This window comes from Solanum stenotomum, chromosome 7, assembly GCF_019186545.1.
Source record: "Solanum stenotomum isolate F172 chromosome 7, ASM1918654v1, whole genome shotgun sequence".
Lineage (NCBI taxonomy): Eukaryota > Viridiplantae > Streptophyta > Magnoliopsida > Solanales > Solanaceae > Solanum > Solanum stenotomum.
This window is the reverse complement of record NC_064288.1, coordinates 8,376,242-8,397,471: the sequence shown is the minus strand read 5'-3', so window position 1 is coordinate 8,397,471 and position 21,230 is coordinate 8,376,242. Positions and strand designations below refer to the sequence as shown.

At 33.6% G+C, this 21,230-nt stretch overlaps 2 protein-coding genes across 2 annotated transcripts; both read left to right on the top strand.

The window, feature by feature from the left end:
* Nucleotides 1–14,123: 14,123 nt before the first annotated feature.
* LOC125869616 (receptor like protein 22-like) lies at nucleotides 14,124–15,065 on the top strand. Its single transcript, XM_049550083.1, has one exon. It carries the CDS (start codon nucleotides 14,124–14,126, stop codon nucleotides 15,063–15,065), a length of 942 nt encoding a protein of 313 aa, XP_049406040.1.
* Nucleotides 15,053–15,998, top strand: LOC125870168 (receptor-like protein 9DC3). The gene has a single exon (XM_049550514.1). The coding sequence runs from the start codon at nucleotides 15,100–15,102 to the stop codon at nucleotides 15,880–15,882; it is 783 nt and encodes a 260-aa protein (XP_049406471.1). The 5' UTR covers nucleotides 15,053–15,099; the 3' UTR covers nucleotides 15,883–15,998.
* The last annotated feature ends 5,232 nt before the right edge of the window (nucleotides 15,999–21,230 follow it).

The window sequence follows — 21,230 nt, the reverse complement described above, 5'->3', positions numbered from 1 at the left end:
ACGACCTAAAATCGAGCACAAAAATAAAGATCTTATCAATAGATTGGTTATACAATATCGAAAACTAATTATTAATTAGAAAAATCTTTACTATGTTTAAATATGGAAATATTATACTTCTAACATTAGCCTAATACTACCCCAAAATAATGTAGTACACATTTGAAAGAAGATTTAATATCAGATTTATTCATCCGATAGCAAAAAAAAAGGGGAAAATATCCAAAATAGGTTTGTTTGAAATTTTCATATGAAGATGTATATGTAAGAAGATTTCGACAATACGTAGTCTATAGAAACTCAAATGGAATCGGAAACGTCCCGTCAATGGAGAAAACCCACAAAGTCATTGTTGCCATTCTCCATCCGTCCACCACATCTCAATACTGATATACTCTTAAGGCTTTCAGTAAATTTTGTCTTGCAAATCAGGTCAGTTTCAAAATCTAATCTTGTTTATGTGGAGTCAATTTACCTTGAGAGCGTAGTTTCTCTGGTTTTACAATATGATCACGGACATAACAACAATGAAGGGTGCGAAAGCTCAGCTGGACTTAATTGTGTAAGTAGATCTACATTGCTTTTACTTGTCATGGGACATATCAGTACGGTGCTTTTATAACTAATTTGTATTACTGAACTTTCAGGAGGTGAAAGGTGATGTTAGAAACAATTGATTCACGTCCCATACTGATTGCAGATATCAAAATCACAAGGCGTGGTTTTTCCCTGTTCTCAACATTCGTTATGATATGCTAATGTTATTTCCATGTTGAGATTGATCTGGGTAGAAGCTAATGTCAAATTTGTTAGGTTGTTTCTTCAATATTTTGTCGTGATTTGTTCAATTTGTAATACTTTAATTAGTTTTAGAGTTTGTGGAACTCTGTTTATTTGAGTTGTTTTTGAAAAAAAAAAACGTTTGCAAACTCCATGTATCACATCTTTAGAAAAAAGTCAAACAATCAGAGTTTGCAAGAGCTCAAAAGAACAGCAAGCATATAATTGAGAAGGAAACAGGAATTCTTAAGAAATTAGAAGCCTATGACAACAGTAGAATCTTCCAACTAAATCCAAAGGGACCTTTATACACTTCAATTTTTTTCGGAACAATTGTGAAAAAGACCAATACAAGCTAAAGAGCAACGAATCTCAGAACCACGTTCTAGGAAGGGTGTCAAAAGGATTACGCCTCCAATAAAAAGCAGAATCTAAGTACACACAAAGCAGTGCAAGATAGTAACTTGTAATTGAATACTTACCACTGGCAGTAAGGAGGAACTGCCCTGTGCAGGCTGTGCATACCGTTCAGTGAATTGATCTTCCTCCAATATCAGCTGTGCTGTCCAGAGGAGCTTTTTGTGTTTACTCGGTAACTTTTTTAATTCACACCATAGATACCCTTCACTAAATCCTGAGAAAATGACAAGGAGGTAGTTGACAAATACACCCAACCCTTTTCAACATCCTCATCTTTGTCTGTCTGATGCTTCAGTGATCAACTCAAATAGCGTTTGCATGTAAGGTTCAAGCAGCTCATAATATGTCGAAGTCAATAGTAGAAAGCAATTACCCGGTGGAATGCTATCCTCAATCTTCAAAAAAAAAATTTTTATCAAGATGTAGATCCTTAAGTCTCAGGCTTCAAGGAAAACTCAGTAGGATACATATCATCAAATGTCTCAAATTCAATTTTCTGTTTATCAGAGCCATATTCCATAGAAGTAGTAGTACTGTACCTCTTTGACGTATCTCTTCGGGAACATTCATGATGATTCATCAAACAGATTGACTTCGCTGCATTCAGGGCCTGGTGATTCTTCATCAAACATTTTGATTGGAGTCTCGGGTTGCAGCTCTGTGACTACCTTCGGGCAGCAATTATGGAAAAAATTGTTGAATGCCTTAGGTGACCTACAAAGCTAAAGGCGGAAGAAGTTTCCTCTACTAGTTTGGTGAAAACTTTAGTAGACATTTCATCAAACATATTGTCCAAATGGCTTGAGAATTCTTCGGCCAAAGGAGAAGCAATCTCTCGGCTAAAGAGTTGTTGATACTTAAGTAAACATTGATCCTCCATCTTCTATAGCAAAACAAGAATACTGGTGCGATACTGTTCGTTTCCCTCAATGCAGGTTAACTTAACTTAAGACACTACATCTGAATATGTAATTACGTATTGCACAAATATTGTCATTTTATTAATATTTAAATTTTAAATAAGGATATTAGTAGTAGAAGGCAAATATAGTCATTTTATTACTATTTAAATTTTAAATAAGGAAATTAGTAGTATAACGCAACTTGGACTAGGTAAATATTCTATCAGAATTTTATTAGCATAATAACTCTAAAGGAAAAATTATTTTGGCAAGAAAATTTGGCCAGAATAATATATTTCACATTGTTATTTTACTTTTTTGAACATTTTTACTCTTTTAACTTTAATACCTTTTAATTGAAAAATGGAAAAGAGATCAGTTTATTTTAAAATAAAAAGGATATTATAGACTTTTTAAATTTCAGGCCAAATTCTGGTCAAATTTTCTGGCCATTTAGCATTACCCCAATTATCAAAAATGTCTGACAGAGTTGGGTGGAAATTGCAGAAGCTAGATGAAAAGCCTGATTAGGAGCAATATTAAGAAGAATTCTAGAGATCAGCCCACAGCTGACATATTACCTGAATCTGTAATTCACAAAATACTCTCTTATCTTACTTTTAAAAAGGCAGCAGAGCTGAGTATTCTCTCCAAAACTTGGCTACAAGCCTGGTTGACTCATCCCAACTTGAAATTCAAAGTTGGTTCTTATTATGAAAATATGGTTAAAATTATGGAGAGATACAGGGACGGAAAAATTCCTATTGACAAGTTTGAATTTATCTACATTGTGATATTTCATTATCTGATATTCATGTGGTCAGTTGTCATTCTTTGAGAAAGCTTTCTCTATCTAAAGTAACTTTAGACGACAACATGCTACAAACTCTACTCACTAGTTGTCGATCACTTGATTGTCAATTTAATCATTCACCATTGTCCTGGGTGGAAAAAACTTGAGGTGCGGAATCTTCAAAAGATTAGGTCAGAGAAATATTGAACAGCTTGTTATAATCCAAGCACCAACTCTCCAACACTTGTCCTATTTTAGTTCTTATTCTTTGGAAGAATTGGCTATTGTTGAATGTCACAATCTGAAAACTTTAGAGGTGTCATTTATATGTGCTGGATTTATCTAGCGCCTTATCTCTAGATCTCAATTCCTTGAGAGTTTTATTTAGAGATGGCGTTGCTTCACGAGGTGTTAACATTTGCAGGGGTACTAAATCCTTAAGGGCCTTGAAGATTCAAAATTTGCAAAAGAATCAAGCAAATTGAAGAACTTCATTCTTGATTCTTGTTTGTACGATTTGGATGCTGAGTGGTTTTGTCGGTTGAGGGAATTTCTATCAAACTCAATCTCTTGCTCTCAAGTTTCACTTCATATTGCCAAATTCAGTTAGATCAATAGGAAGCATTTGAAATTTCTACCCCCAAAGTGGACGTTTTGGATGTAAATATAAAGTCAACAGAGGATTCTCCAACATTTGTGGATGCTTTGTTATGGAGTTGTCATCCTAGGAAACTCAACATATCATCAACAGTCAAAATGATTATATATTTCATCGATCGGTTAATGTATATGAAGAATTCGAGTCATTCTACTTCTCATGGAAGCAAGCCTCAACTTGGTCAATTAAACGAAGTAAAAGCCTACAAATTTGATGGGAAATATGAGAGCTGGCATCCTGTGGAACTCATAATCGGGGAGTCAAAAACAATGAACCTTGAAAAAATGGAGAAATTTTATTATTTATTAGAGTGGTGATGCAATTTATTTTATTGCAAATTGAATGCATTTATTGCAGAATTATTTTTTAGTCTTTTTGACTTATAGATGTTGTTCTACTTGGTAAATTATATGTTGTGATTGATATTTCTCTCTTGTTAGTCTGCACGACCTAATAATTTACTAACTTAACTTTTCGCTTAAGTTTGAAACAGGTTGCCTACGTGTTCCAGCAAAGCAGTAAGGACAGTAAGTAAAAAACATAATATTTTTAGGTGAAAAACATCCGGCTCAGAAGGTGTAAAAAACCACTACATAAAACATAATATTTTTATGTGAAAAACATCTGGCTCAAAAGGTGTAAAAATCACTACATGTACCCCTACAGGATTTAACTTCAATTTCACTAAATCACTAAGCCTCCACAGAAAAGAGATTACAAGCCTATGTAATCTATAAGGAATTATGAACTATAATTCCCAAACTTCAACACAAACCTCCCAAGGTATGTGAGTTATCACAACCTAAAGACAACACACTAATTGAGTTTATAACTCACTGAACTAAGATTACATCAAGACTTAATCACAAAGAAAAACTCCTAACACATAAACTCTGTAAAAGGATCAAGTTCTTCGTTGTGTTCCTTCTATGTGTTCCTTCACTTTGTTGATAGCACTTGCGAAGTCAATTTTTCAATTGCTCATTTTTTCTCTGTAAATGCATAATTTTTCTGGATGACTTCACATCTATTTAAGCACAATTCTTCATAGAGTTATTGTTCACTTCAAACTCCTCATTGACTTGAACTCTTTTGACTTAGAGTTCTACTTCAAGTAAGACTCCTTCTTCAATTCAAACCCCTTGCTTCTTTAGACTCCTTTAGATTCTTTTGTATTGTAGTCGAACTACAACTCTTCAATTCAATAGTAACTTGAAGAGTTCTACTTCAAGTAATGCTCCTTCTTAAAGTAAAACTCCTTAGCTCTTTAGACTCCTTCAAATCAAAATCATTGATTCTTTTTCTTCAATTCATCACTAGTTTGATTCCTTGCGTTTTGTACGAAATTAACATTATCCATTTCTTTATTTTTGCACTATTGTCTATTTATTTTGAAAGCTTTCCCGAATTCATCTGCTCATGACAGTGTACCTTTGGACCATGTTGACTGGCGTGTTTCATCTTTCTTTGGCAATCATCAAAACTGCATAAATCCCAACATCTCTATATGTCAAAATATTCATATATTTGTCTTAGCTAATTTAGCTATCTGCAATCTATCTGTATAGAGCTTGACGACCATTCTTTCAAGTAAAATTTCGCTCTCAGTCACTTTCTCCCCTCAGAGCGCTATCTCCTCAGATTGAAACATTCTTTCGAATTTCTATGATACTTATTCTTCAATTAATTTTAAATACACCCAACCTTTTTCAGCAAGAAGGTAAGATTTCAAGTAACTTGTCAGATATAGTTAGAGCCGTCAATATGGGTTAGGCCTGTTGGGCCAGCCTGGCTTAACCTGAAATTTAATAGGGCTGGGCTAAGATTTTTGGAGCCCATTTAAGAAAAAGGTTTTTTAGCCCGGCCTGAATAAGCCTGCTGATTTGTAGGGCTTGAGAAATATAGGTAGGGCCGGCCCGTGGGCCAAATAAAAATAATTAAAAAAATATAATATAATATTAAAATTTAAAATTAAAGAGAATCCAAACTCAAAATCTATTTAATATTTAACTAATTGAAACCGCATATAAATTGCAAATGAAAATGAAGATGTTAAGACAACCTTGCCACAAGCTGATTTAGATATGCTTGATGAAGATGATCATGAAGTGTTGGATTCGCCATAGATTTCATGATGTGTTAGATATGCCATAAGTTTCATGATTTTTTTAAGGAGTTTATTTTTAACTTTTTTATGATTGGAATATTGTCACATTTTTTGTGTTTTAATGTGACAAAACAATTAGGTTAATATTTCTATTTATATATTTATACTTTTATTTTAAAAAACCTTAATAAATATTATAAAGATAATTTTATTTGTGGATTTGATTAACAAGTAGTAACATTAACATGATGTAATATTGTTTTGTCGATATTTATGATAATATTTTTAAATTATAATTTATAATTTATTTTAATAATTATAAAAAAAATATAATTTTAAAAAAAGTGGGCTAGCCCGGCAAGCCTGTAGCCCACGTACTTGTGGGTTGGGCCGACCATTTTCTGACCCACACCAAAAATGGGCTAGCCCGGCCTGACCCGTAAAATGTCAAAGTCTGTATGGATTAGCCCGAATGGAGTGGGCTAGCCCATATTGACAGCTCTAGATATAGTTATTTTAAATAAGAAAATTAGTAGTATAACGCAACTTGCACACTACATGTGAATATTCTCTCAGAATTTAATTAGGATTATAACTCTATTAACAAAATGTCTCTCGGGAAACTGTGTGAATTTAATTAGCATCATAACTCTGTTAACAAAAAAATGTCTCTAGGGAAAATGTCTAAAATTAATTAGCATCATAAATCTGTTTACCTATAATAGGATATTATTGAATACTCCCTCCATTTCATATTAATTTAATTTTTGATGCATTTTTCAAATTAACTTAATTGTTCAGTTTTCAAAACTACTTTTAAAGTATTCTTCCAATTTTACCCTTCATTAGTTAGTATTGGAATTAGTGATTAATTAATATTTAGTTATTTTAATCATAAATTTGACAATAATTAATAAATGTAAAAATGGAAAACTATGTTCAATTTATGTCTTAATCTGCTTTTTTTTTAAAGGATGTGAAACACCTCAAAAATTAAATTAATATGTAATGGAGGGAGTATTACGGATTTTCATCAAAAGCAACTTTCCAAAAATTCATTTGAGTAATTCAGAATTGCTTTCAGGATAGCCCAGCGCAGATACAATTGTGATAACTTTTTTTTTTTAATGAATAATTAATAGGCGATTTCAACCCATAATTATAATTATTATTAAGAGTAGTAAAAAGAAGTAGGTCAAACCTATATTTTTCTGATCTGTCTCGCTTCAATTACAGAAGAATATAGTATTAGAACAGATTTTTATTTCGGAAAAGAAGGAGGGGAGGTCCCATTGAGGATTTCACAGGCGGGGTAGAAAGCTATCACATCAGATTTTCATTGCCAGGTATTGAGATTTCTTTGGCTTGAAAAAAATAAATAAACAAGATCAACAGTAAGGATGCAAAATTCTCAGAAAATTATTGGTCAGTAGTTAATGTCTATGTTTTGCATCTTTTGAAGCACAGCTTCTACGCATTACTTCTTACAAATTTTGGGTTTTCACCTTAATTTGTTTATACACAGTTCGACTACTATTTTGGAGTTGGAGCATTAAGATATTTAATAGAATTTTCATCAACTAAGTTTGAACAGTAGGGTTAAAATATTTTCTACTTATAATACATGCTTTAAGGGGAGATATTAAAGTTTATCTCTAAACTTGCAAGTTAACAAATAATGGCATGAATGAGTCTTTTCTCAAACGAAAATGACATAAATGAACTTTTGTCAAAGTTTGATTGCATATTTGAGCATTTTCTCTTTATTATAATGAAAATAGATTTATTTAAACTTTGTAATGAAAACAAATCCTATTCCTAAGATTTCTCTCTTGGATTCTCCAAATATTGATATGTTAGGGAAAACAATTATTGATATAAATGATAGATATTTTTTTAATACAGTTAGGGTTGTTCATGGTTATGGTTAAAAAACCAAATCGAATCGCAATCTGAACCAAACCGATTAAAAATATTTGGTTTAATATGGTTAGGTTTGGTTTTACATTTTGAAAAACCGATACTATTTGGTTTGATTTTGGTTTTACTAAAAAATAACTGCAAAAATAACCAAACCAAACTGATAAATTAGATATATAAATTTTATAATTATTTATATATTATTCAGAAATAAAATATAAATATTTTGTTAAATTTCAAGTAACTTAAGTCGTTAACTTTACCATTTTCTCAAGTCAAACATGTAAATTTTAGTCCATCTATTACAATCATAAGTCCAAGTCCATCAAAATTCATTACTTTAGTCTTTACCTACCATACCTTTTATAAGATGGTTACAACTTCTCTTAATTGAATCACTTTGTTCGTGTAATGATAGCTTTAGTTTTGTTTAATTGCTTAATTGAACCAACAATAACTTTTCAGTGGATTGTTCATGTACTAGGTGTTTGTGTCTATCAAGATATGTTTGTCCTCGAAAATTTATTACTTTCAAACTGAAAAAACCAGAAAAACCGAACCGAACCGTCAATAACTAAACCGACAGTTATTTTTTTCATTTGGTTTGGTTTGGTTTTAGAAATTTAAAAAATCGACTAGATTGGTTTGGATTTGGTTTTAACCAATAACCGATCCAAACCGAACCACGGACACCCCTAAATACAGTATACTTAAGTGATTTCCCCTTTGATACAAAGGCATCAGCATGCCTTAGCTTGCTTTGACTTTTCTTTTTCCTTTTTCTTTAGATAAAAAATTCATAATTAATTTATTTCAATATGAAAATTTAAAGTGAAAGAGATTTGTGTGTTAAGTAACTTTCATTGAAATTTCCACAACATTAATAATTTTAGGTGCAAGAAAAGGAATATTTGGAGCTACACTGCGTCAAAAACTTGGTGCTTACGCCTTCAATGTCTAAATCAAGCATAAGAATTTGCTGGTTCTTGAACCAAAACGAAATTTGCTTTGATTTGTTTTTATCTATTTTTTCTTTTGCAAGCTTTGGAATATTTCATCAATTTGAGTGACATAGCTTTCTTTGAAACTTCTATAGCAAAGACTTGAACATTGACTTGAGAATAACAAACTTTGATTTCCATATTTCTTTTTTCAGTTGCTATCAAATCTAACATGGGTCAAGGTGGAATTTGGAACTAGTTACATTGTGGAATAAAACTGATTTATGATTTGATATGAAGGCAGCAGTACTTGCTTGACTTTTCTCCTTTCCTTTGTCACGATAAAAAAATGGACGTGATGACACTTGTTTATTTTCATCAAGACAAGTCAGCCTCAAGCCAACAACACAAAAGAAATGCGGAAAGTAAGCAAGAATTAACATAAAAGCGGAAAACTTATTCAGTCTAATATAACCCACAAAATCCGGTTGTCACGTGCACAAGCCACTAATGTATTATAAAGTTCGAAATTGAAAGATAATTACAAGTCCCAATGTTTTTGTTTCTAAAATAGAACAAAGCATAAAATAAGGAACAAGAAGGTCCACCAGAATAACAAACAGCTACCTCTCAACATATTCTCAGAAAGCCTCGGATGTAACTAGAAGAAGAGAAATCACACGGATCCAGGCTCGAAACCTACACAAGTATAGAAACATGGATTGAGTACCAACCAATGCGGAACTCAGCAACCAAATAAGCAAGGCAAAACTAGCTAGTATACGAGTAATCATTTCTTTCTAACTGAACCTCCTCAAACTACAACCTCCATAGAAATCAGCCCAACATACAATTTCACAATATACAGTTCACAAGGCTTAACAGTTACAGTCCAACTATCACAGTTCAACAATCGACAAGCATCTAGTATGACAATCACAAGTGTCAAGTGTAGATCAATCACAAGTATCAAGAAGATCAATCACAAGCATCAAGTTCATCAAATCACAATAATCAAACACTTGTCGAAACCATTTTCCTTCGGCTTTATATCACATCACTAGCCGGAACCATTGTCCTTCGGCATAATAACACATGTCTCATCACAGTGCACAACAATCAATGCAAATGAGCAATTTCACACCATAAGGAAGAGACAACAACTCAAGCAATTCAAATCCACAATAATGCATCAAAGCACTTCATCAATCAACAAAATAGGATCCACAACAAGGCAATTCATGAAGCATGATTATCAACACGCTGTCATTTTCATTAATCCCTTGTTTATTCATTAATATTAATCAAGTGGAATAATTGATCATATCACTTCATTCTCATTACTCCCCAACACATAAAATTAAGGGAAACACACGATTCTACAAGTTTTACAAGGGTTAGAAGATAACGTGCCTCAATTCAATCAAAAATCAATTCAAGACTTGAGTCTTTCCTTTTCGAACAATGATCAAAGCCACACAATCAAATTCAATCAAATAATCACAAGAATATTTCGAAAATAACATCTAATTCATGCATTTTGAAAAATAGGTCAAATCAACTCAACAACCTAATTCCAAAAATAAGGTTTGAATCCAAAATTCTTTACTTGAAAATGTTACCCAAGGCATTTGGAACTCATTGATGAAAAGTGAAAAACCATTTTGAAAAAAAGATATAAAATCAATTCACAATCACCATTTTAGCTTAGAACTCAAGTTCTTGAAAAAACTTGCTATTTGCCAATCAAAATCCAAGTTTTGATGTTAAAATCCATAAATACTAAAAGTGAAAATGAAGTTTTAGGGTTACAAAAGCTTACCCAAATAATTTATCACAAGATATATCTTCCAAATCACCTCCAAGAGTCTTACAAAACCCAAAATAGGGAAAATTGGGTAAAACCCTGAAATGGCGGGTCAAAAAAGGTCTCTGATGTTGCAAAAGTGACCTATGGTTGACCAAAGCGAACTCTAAAAAAAATTCTCGGCCTTCACTTTTGCGAAGGTCACGATCGCGAATAGGCCATTTGTTATCACGAAGGTCTGGGATCTCACCTCCCTCACTTTCACGATCAGGGTCCCACAATCGTGAGGTTCGTGAAAGCGAACACCTTATCACAATCGCGAGGTGTACTAGACTCAGACCTCAACACAATCATCCAACACAAAAATCATCGAATGGACTCTCGTGATTCGTTCGGAATTCCACACATATAAATCATATATGTAATTTGACTAAACTCGATGTTTCAAAATCAATGGAACCATCGAAATACGAATCTGAGGTCTACTTGACCCGAAATTCGTGAAAGTCACAAAAAATAAACATAATGTCTAAAAATGCTAACTCAAGCTTCAGACCTTTGAAAATCAATCAAGACCTCACTTAGGCCTAAACCCATTCCCCAAATTCAATAGAACTCTCAAAATTTCGATCCGAGCATCCGAACCGTGAATGTTGACCAAAGACAACAATTACCAACTTAGGACCTCAAATCCCCAAAAAGACTCTGAATTTGAAATCGGCAATTCTCGTAAACCAATTTTCACGTTCTAGGGCTGATGGAATCGACATAATTTAATTTCGACACTCGAAACTTCAAAAGACATCGAAAACCACTTATAAGCAACATTAGCCTTTCAAATTATAAAAAACTTACATAAGTCATAATCTTTTTACTCAAATCTTTGAAACCAATTTCAAAACTCATTCAGAAATTACTCGAGTTAATACCGAAAGAAGTAAAATAGTAATTTTATGAAAATTTTCAAAAATAACCAACTGAGTCATTATATCCTTTCTCTTTTGGATAATAAAATTCGTAAGTAACTTATTTCAATATGAAAATTCAAAGTGAAAGGGATTTGTCTGTTAAGTAGCTTTCATTGAAATTTCACACAACAAGACTCATTGCAATTACTTGATAATTCAAAGAACTACATTAATACTTCAAGTTGCAAGAAAAAAGATAATTGCAGGGACATTTTGTGCAAAAACTTGGTGTTATTTCTCCTTTAATAGGCCTTAGGTAACGAGAATCCAAATTAATTGGGACCCTAATATGAATATAAAAAATCGAACGAGAACTCAATTTTTTTTCCAGAAAAACACACCTCTCATTCTAAATATCAGGTCCCTCAACATCTTATAATTATACCAAAACAAACACTCAACTTAAAAATGCTTGGCTAAATCAGTTACCGGTCCAATAAAGTTACTATTTTCCTTTTTTTAATTTTTTCCTATTGTTTCTTTTGCAAGCTTTGGAATTTTTTATCAAATTGAATGAATTTGTATGATATAGCTTTCTTTGAAATGTCTATAACAAGACTTGTGCATTTGACTTGAGAATAACAAACAATAATTTTCCTATCAAATCTGCTATGGGTCAAGGTGGAATTTGGAACTAATCACATTGTGGAATATTATATTAGTTTCTATTACTATTCCCAAACCTAAAAAAGAGAATTCATTTATAGAAAATAATTTTTATTTGTATAAAACTATATTTGGATCAGAACAATTTTTAAGTCTTTATCTTAATTTTGGTATTTTTTGTAAAAACAAATTAATATGAAGTAGATTATTTTATGTCCATTTTTTTTTCTTCATCATCTAAAGAAATTTCTTAAAATAGTTATTCATAAAATTAAGTAATCAAAAGAGGAGTGTAACATCAAATTAAGGCTTAATATCCAATGGACAATTTGACACCCATATCAAACAGTTTAGAAAAATAATATCATTTTGATATGTAGATTGAGCATGAGTTATTAATTGTGAAGATGTCACGTAATGTTTGAAGACTGAATATAAAAGTTTATTAATATTCATTACGTTAAATAATCAGGCAGAAAAAATTAAATTATTTATTAATTTATAGAATCACAATAAATTATACAACTTCACGTGTAAATTGATCCCACAAAGATTTAAAAACAAGATGAAATAATTAAAGTAAATTAAAAATAATAAAATATCTAATGAATTCTAAAACTTTTATATAACAAAAATTAAAAAGAGAAACAATTTCAGTGTAAAAGAATGGAGGAACTTCCTCAATAGCTAACAAAAGCATAAATAGGTTTACCTTTTTTTTGTTGCAATTACATCAATAAAAAAATTATGCATCGGAGAAAATAAGTCTATGCTTTAACATAAAGTGATTTTGAAATTGTTTTTTTGGTATATAGAAGTCAGGAATTACAAAAGTCATCTAAAATTTGATGATATATGTACATCGATGAGAATTAACTAGGTTAAAAGTTGGAATATGTAAACTTTCTGAATAAAATCTAAATATGTGTGCCATATTAAGGTGTTGATAATTCAAAGGACTTTTTTGTTCTTTAATGTTAAATGATACTCCCTACGTCCCATATTAGATGGACATTTTCTACTTTACACGGTGATTAAGAAATCATTAATAGATGAGTAAATATATCAAATGCACCCTAACTTAGCAACAAAACTTATTTTAGCACTTTAACTACACAAATATTTATTCAACTCCTAATCTTATTTGAAGTGAATTAATACCACCCTCAGTCTCATAATGACAAGTATATTACACACGTCACATGATTGACACATCATAACCACATAAGGACCACGTCAGAGCCACACTAGAAATTCTCTAAATTTTGATTTTTGATCATTCCTAAATTCTCAATGCAACTTGGAGTTAGTCAAACAATTATGTGCCTATATAAATATATTTGCATACCTTTATTGAATACTTATCAAGTCTTTGAAGCTAAATATGGGCTAAGCAGTTGTGCTCTCTCTTGTCTTTCTCTGTCATGAAGTATTTACTGTTTCTTCATCCATACTACCTCATCTCTCTCATAAACATCAAACCATTTCCCTTCTAAAATTCAAGCAGTCGCTTACTATAAATACCTCAGCCTCTTCCTCTTATAATTGTAAGAATCCTTATCCAAAAACGAGTTCATGGAACATGAGCAGAGATTGCTGCTCATGGGATGGAGTCGTATGCGATAACATCACTGGAAATGTCATTGAGCTTAACCTCAGTTGCAGCGAGATTGTAGGAAAGATTGATTCCAATAGCAGCCTTTTCCAACTCTCTCATCTCCAAAGGCTTGATCTCTCTTATAATCGCTTCTCTAATTCTCACATCTCGCCTGAATTCGGTAGGTTCTCAAACTTGACACATTTTGATCTTTCTTTGGCAAGTTTCTCAGGCAAATTCCTTCTGAAATCTCTCATCTTTCCAAGTTACACTCTCTCCGTCTCTATGGTTGTCCTTGTGTACGACTTGCAGCCCATGATTTTAAATTGCTCTCTCAGAATTTGACTCAATTAAGAGAGCTTGATCTTAGTAACATAAATATTTCTTCCACCATTCCTCTGAATTTTTCTTCTCATTTGACAACTCCGAGGCTGATAAATACAGGATTGTGTGGGATAATACCTGAGAGTATATTTCACCTACCCAACCTGGAAACACTGTACTTAGGTTTCAATGATCTCTGTGGTTATTTTCCAAAGACCAAATGGAACAGCAGTGCATCTCTCGTAGAGTTAGATCTCCTTGGAGTGAATTTTTCTGATAGTTTTCCTGAGTCTATTGGCTATGCGTTCTTCGTCTCTTCAAAGTTGCAACCTTAGAGGGCCTATTCCTGAATCTATTTCTAATCTCATTCATATAGATTATTTGCACCTTCAAGATAACTCCCTGAATGGAACAATACCATCAGGGGTGTTCTCCCTTCCATCACTAAGATATTTACTCTTGGGTAAGAACCACTTTTCTGGTCATCTTGAGGATTTCAAGTCCAATTCACTAATCTGGATCTATTTAGGTGACAACCAACTGCAAGGATATCTTCCCAAGTCAATTCAAAACCTTGTGAACCTCACAATTCTTTATCTTCCTTTCAATAATTTTTGTGGTCGTGTGGATGTCAGCCTCTTTTCAAACCTGAAAAGGCTTTCGTATCTTTCTCTTTCAAATAATAAGATCTCATTGACCAATGAGAACAAAGTTACTTTGCCTGAATCTCTTCATACGTTACAATTGGCCGCATGTGAAGTAAAAGAATTGGAGTTTCTAAGATCCGCAAAGCAGCTCGAGGAGTTGGATCTTTCAAATAATAAGATTCAAGGACGAATTCCAAATTGGGCATGGTCTAACTGGATGTTTTCATTGGAAAGTCTTAGTATATCCCACAATATGCTGACGAGTGTTGATAGAATTCCTCTTCAGATTGTATATACTATTGATTTACGGTCCAATTTGCTTCAAGATTCACTACCTATGCCACCAATTTCCACAGGATACTTCTTCATCTCCCAAAATAATCTCACTAAAGAAATTCCTTCATCTATTTGCAATTTGACATCACTGGTAATGCTAGATTTGGCAAAAAACAACTTGATGGGAGAAATTCCGCAATGTTTGGGTAATATTAGTGGTCTCGAGGTTCTTGATATGCAGCACAACAGGCTTATTGGTACTCTTCCAACAATTTTCAGCATTAATGGAAGTTCACTGAGAAGAGTTGCAGCGTCTTGATTTAGGTGATAATCATCTCACTGACACATTCCCGATGTGGTTGGGAACTCTTCCAAAGCTAAAAGTTTTAAGCTTGAGATCAAATACATTGCATGGGCCCATTCAACCTCCAAGGATTGAAACTATTTTTCCCGAGCTTCAAATCTTGGATCTCTCTTACAATGCCTTCTCGGGAAACTTACCTTCGAATCTGTTTCAACATCTAAAAGCTGTGAGGACAAATGATCCATCAACGGAAGCACCAAGATATCGTGGAAGTACATATTACGAAGATTCGATTACAGTTACAACCAAGGGATTTGTGCGTGAAATTGTGAGAATCTTGTATCTGTACACTGTTATCGATTTTTCAAGCAATAAATTTGAAGGGCAAATTCCAAGTATCATGGGGGATCTCATTGCAGTTCACACATTAAATTTATCTCATAATGGATTGAAAGGTCATATACCACCATCATTAGGAGATTTATCTTCAGTTGAATCATTGGATCTATCAGGAAACCAGCTTACGGGAGAGATACCAGAACAACTGGCTTCTCTTACGTCTCTTTCATTCTTAAATCTCTCCCACAATCATCTCCAAGGATGCATCCCTCAAGGATCTCAATTTCACACTTTTGAGAGCAATTCATATGAAGGGAATGATGGATTACGTGGATTTCCTGTTTCAAAAAATTGTGGAGATGCTGGGGTGTTAGATAAAAATGATACCGTATCTGGACAAGATGATGAAGAAAGTGATTCTGAATTTCAGAGTTATTTTGGAAAGCTGCTTTTTTGGGCTATGGAAGTGGACTATGTATTGGATTATCCATAATATATTTCATGATTTCAACTGGAAACCCGAAATGGCTTGCAAGAATCATTGTAGAGCTGGAGCATAAAATAATAATGGGAAGGAGAAAGAAGCAGTGAAGGCAAAGGAACTATAGAAGAAGAAATATTCTGAACCAAGAATAGTCAGATGAAGTTGGGGTGGAACTGAAGTTATCAAAGATGCATCTGCTGTGAAAATGATGACATTTTGTAAACTTGGAATTGATTTATAATTTAATAATTTTCTAATGAGATCCGGTGGGTTTGTGCTGGTATGATCGTATCCGATTTATGATTTGATATGAAGGCTGCAGTACTTACTTGACTTTTCCCCTTCCCTCTCTAATTTATTTCAATATGAAAATTCAAAGTGAAAGAAATTTGTTTGTTAAGTAAGTAAAACCTCACTAAATTAATACTTGATATAAGCGTTCTCACGTCTTAATAATCCTGGCAGCAAACTCTATAAGAGAACTGGTCCTGATGAGCAATCGTGGTCTGATGCGTCTTTCATTATCTGATGTGGCGAATTGTTATTCTTTCAGAAAGCTTTCTCATGTAACTTTAGATGACAATATGCTACAGTCTCTACTCACTAGTTCAGTTGTCCCTTGATTATCGATTTAATCATTCACCATCGTCCTGGGAGGAAAAAGTTTGAGGTGCAGAATCTTCAAAAGATTAGGTCACTTAGCTTTAAGATAAACAGTGAACTGGAACTTGTTAAAATCCAAGCACCAACTCTTGAACACTTGTAAAATTCTAGTTCTTCTTTGGAAAAAATTGGATATTGTTGAAAATTAGAATCTGAAATCTTTAGAGTTATCAATTAGTAAGATATCTGGTGAATTTATTGAGACGAGCGTCTCATCTCTGGATCTCACTTGCTTGAGAGTTTGATATTAGTTACCATTTGCAGGAGTGAATCCTTAAGGGTCTTGAAACTTCTTGTTACGGAATGTATATAGATATCTTTCTTGATATTGTACAAAGCTATAGATAGATAGCATATCTTTAGGATTTCCTCTTTATTTCTTTCCTTAGTTAGCTTCTACTATTATTGTATTTATGCATGTTTACCTATTGAATAAGATACAAGTTATTCTCTCCAATTCCTTGCACATGGTATCAGAGCATAACCGGAATTATGAGACTTGAAGTGGTGGTTCTCGATCCTCACCACTGGTGGTTGCCGGAATTAGCCGCTGCCATATTTCTGGTTCATGTGACTTCACCACTGGTGGTCTATCTTATTGATTTGACGTTGCCTTAAGATTTCCAGTTGATTTATGGTGGATTTCTTATCATTGGACCACGTTTGAAGATTTAGCATCAAGATCCAGGTTCTGTAATCTTTCTTTTGGTGATACTTTAGTTTGAATTCCTTTCTCTGCAGCTGTTTGGTCTGTCTTGAACCAGCAGCAGCAAAGATCAGACAGTAGTCTGGTTCAAATTTCCTCTCTGTTGCTTGATTGGTTTTTCTGTCCGGAGCCTTTGGCTATTCATATTTTAGTTTATTGTTACTCTGTGAACTTCTGGGTATTCGAACCATCTGAACTCTGTTTTGGGTTATTTGGTTTTCTCTGGTTTTCTCTACTTGAGTTGAGCCATTTTGTGAAGTTGACTATTCTCTTGTTAAAACCTTTATATTGGGAGTTTTGGTGATTTCTCTGTTAATTTGCGTTGATATTGTGAGAATGAATGATAATAAGGGAGAAGAATGGAAGAGTTCAGATAAGCGTAATAGTAAGGTTGATGTTGCTCATTGGCCATCATCGGATAAAACAGTTTTGGTTTCGTCAGAAGATTATGCTAAATTCGTTCAGTATCAGAAATCTACTTCAGTTACTACTTTTGCCGAGTTAGGGAAAGCGTGTCTTATTACCTCTTCAAACTTATGGGGTGGATTATTCAGACACCTTCTCTCCGGTTGCCAAACTCACTTCTGTCCGCTTGTTCATTTCTCTAGCTGCTTCTGAGAATTGGCCGTTACATCAGTTGGATATTAAGAATGTGTTCCTTCATGGTGATCTCCACGAAGAGGTTTATATGGAGCAACCGCATGGTTTTGTTGCTCAGGGGGAGTATGGAAAGGTTTGTCACTTGAAGAAGTCCTTGTATGGCTTGAAACAGAGTCCTCGAGCTTGGTTTGGAAAATTTAGCGAGGTAGTTCAGGAGTTCGGATTGAGAAAGAGCAAATGTGATCATTCAGTCTTTTACAGGCAATCTGCTGCTGGAACTATTCTCCTTGTTGTATATGTCGATGACATTGTCATTACTGGAAGTGATTTTGCAGGTATCTCTTCCCTTAAGTCTTTCTTACATACAAAGTTTCATACAAAAGACTTGGGACAACTTAAATACTTCTTGGGAATAGAAGTATCTAGAAGCAAGAAGGGTATTTTTCTATGTCAGAGAAAGTATATTCTTGACCTACTGGCAGAAACTGGAAAGTTGGCTGCCAAACCTTGCAGTACTCCAATGGTTCCTAATGTGCATCTTATGAAAGATGATGACTATCCATTTGAAGATCCAGAACGGTACAGAAAGTTGGTTGGGAAATTAAATTATCTCATTGTGACTCGTCCAGATATCGCCTTTGCAGTAAGTGTGGTTAGTCAGTTCATGTCCACACCCACAGTCAGACATTGGGCAGCTTTAGAACAAATCTTATGTTATTTAAAAGGAGCCCCGGGACTCGGTATATTGTATAGCAATCATGGACACTCTCACATTGAGTGTTTCGCAGATGCAGATTGGGCTGGATCCAAGATTGATCGAAGATCTACTACTGGTTATTGTGTTTTTGTTGGTGGGAACTTGGTGTCATGGAAAAGTAAGAAACAAAACGTTGTATCTCGGTCTAGTGCAGAATCCGAGTATAGAGCAATGGCACATTCTACATGTGAAATCATGTGGATACATCATCTTTTAACTGAAATTGGATTGAAGCATTCTACTTCATCAAAACTTTGGTGTGATAATCAAGCTGCGCTTCATATTGCTTCAAATCCGGTATATCATGAAAGAACAAAACATATTGAGGTTGATTGTCATTTTATTCGTGAGAAGATTCAGGAAAATTTGATATCTACGGGCTACGTGAAGACAGGAGAACAGGTAGCTGATTTGTTCACGAAGGCATTGCATGGAGCTCGAGTAGATTACCTTTGTAACAAGCTGGGCATGATCAATATACATGCTCCAGCTTGAGGGGGAGTGTTACAGAATGTATATAGATATCTTTCTTGATATTGTACAAAGCTATAGATAGATAGCATATCTTTAGGATTTCCTCTTTATTTCTTTCCTTAGTTAGCTTCTACTATTATTGTATTTATGCATGTTTACCTATTGAATAAGATACAAGTTATTCTCTCCAATTCCTTGCACACTTCTGAATTATCATAAGATAGGAGTTATAGATGCTCCAAATTTGGAATCACTCGAGTATGAGGGATATTTTAATTTACTCCGCAGCAAATTGAAGAACTTCATTTTTGATTCTTGCATGTGTGATTTGGATGTTATGTGGTTTTGTCGGTTAAGGAAAATTCTATCAAGCTCAACCTCTTGATCTCAAGTTTCACTTCATATTTCCAAATGCAATGAGATCAAAAGGAAGCATTTGAAAGTTGCTACCCCCAAGTGGACGTTTTAGATGTAGATATAAAGACACTGTGGGATTACCCAGCATTTGTGGATGCTTTATTATGAAGTTGTCTTCCTAATAAGAGACTCAAAATATCATCAGCAAACAATATGATTATATCCTTGATCGATCGATTAATATATATATGAAGAATTCGAGTCATTCTACTTCTCATGGAAGCAAGCCTCGACTTAGTCAATTAAAAGAAGTAAAAGCCTACAAATTTGATAGGGAGAATGAGAGCTGGCATCCTGTGGAACTCAAAATCGGGGAGGTGAAATCAAGCAACTTTATGTGGAGGGAGGAATTTTATTTTTTATTAGATTGGTGATGCTATTTATTATATTGCAAATCGAATGCACTTATTCATTTGTAAAGTTCATTAATAGGAATGATTTGGATTTCTGATATCTGTAACTTTCGCATCTTTTTGTGGTACAGATTTGAACTTTTATTTACATGAATCTTCCTCTGTTGACTGTTGTTGCTCCCAATTGCACATCCAAGTACATGGTCGCGCAAGTAATATAGTGGCTCTTAAAAGAATTAGATTATCGAACCAAAGGACTTGTCAATTAACAATTTTAACTAAATTATACTGGTTTAATTATTTATTTAAGAGTGGCAAAAGAAAAGAATGCAGGAATAAAATAATAAAATTACTTACAGTGATTTGGAAAATTCCAGGGCTACCGCATGCGTTGGACTTCATGTATCGTATCTCAGGCTATGAACTAATTTCAGTTAACAAGTTACTGATTTACATGGTTAATTGTATGAGTCAGGTCTCTCGACCTCTAGCCGCCTACTCCAATTAGCTGTCTAACTACATCGCTAAGCGGGGATAACAGGCCTAATTGGCGAGCACTTATATTTCATCATGTTTCGTAACCGAGCAAGTTGTTCGTCCGGGAGTCACTCCTGAACACACATCAACTCAATGGAAGATCGAGCTTTCTAGATTCTCTGATCTATCTACCCTCTCCTCTCTCGATTTTAAGAATAGACAATATATTTATTTATCTCTAGATGGCCAGTCAAGAAATACTATTACAAGAATATAAAAGTATTTAAATGATAACCAAGAATTAATTCAAAAACCTTTTATATTCAACAATGAATACGTAGCTACAGCTCCAGAAGGGCGTTTAGCCACTAATCTCTAAGAAAAGAAGAAAAAAAGAACCTAAAAAGTATTGACAACTTTATACTTTGATGCCTTATATTTTTATCTCCAAATAATTATTTCTATGAACTATTTATAGACGTAGAAAACTCTAAATAAAATAACCGAGTCTAAAATAAATTAGAAAACAAAAAACCCAAACGGAATTGAATTTCGCGTGAACAGTGGCTGTCGCCCAGGAAGTGCGTTCTTCATTGCCACGTGTCACAGCCTCACACGTATGTTTTCTTTGTATTCTTTTGCACGATGGAATATATATAAATAGGCTATAATATTCAATTTAATCCATTAATTGTCTACTTAATTTTCTTTTATAATCTTCCATCTTTAATTCGTTTTAGCTTCAAACTTCTTCAACTTTACACCAATTTACTCCTACAAATAAAATACACTATTTAGCATAATCCATAAATTCATGCTCAAAAAGGGCAAATATAAATAATAAATGAGAGGCAGATAATGATTAAAATATATATTTTTGGCCTCACATCAACACCCCACACTTAAACTT

What these genes read in the sequence shown, in the direction of transcription:
- LOC125869616 (XM_049550083.1), top strand. Translation starts at nt 14,124, where the DNA reads ATGCGTTCTTCGTCTCTTCAAAGTTGCAACCTTAGAGGGCCTATTCCT.
- LOC125870168 (XM_049550514.1), top strand. Translation starts at nt 15,100, where the DNA reads ATGTGGTTGGGAACTCTTCCAAAGCTAAAAGTTTTAAGCTTGAGATCA.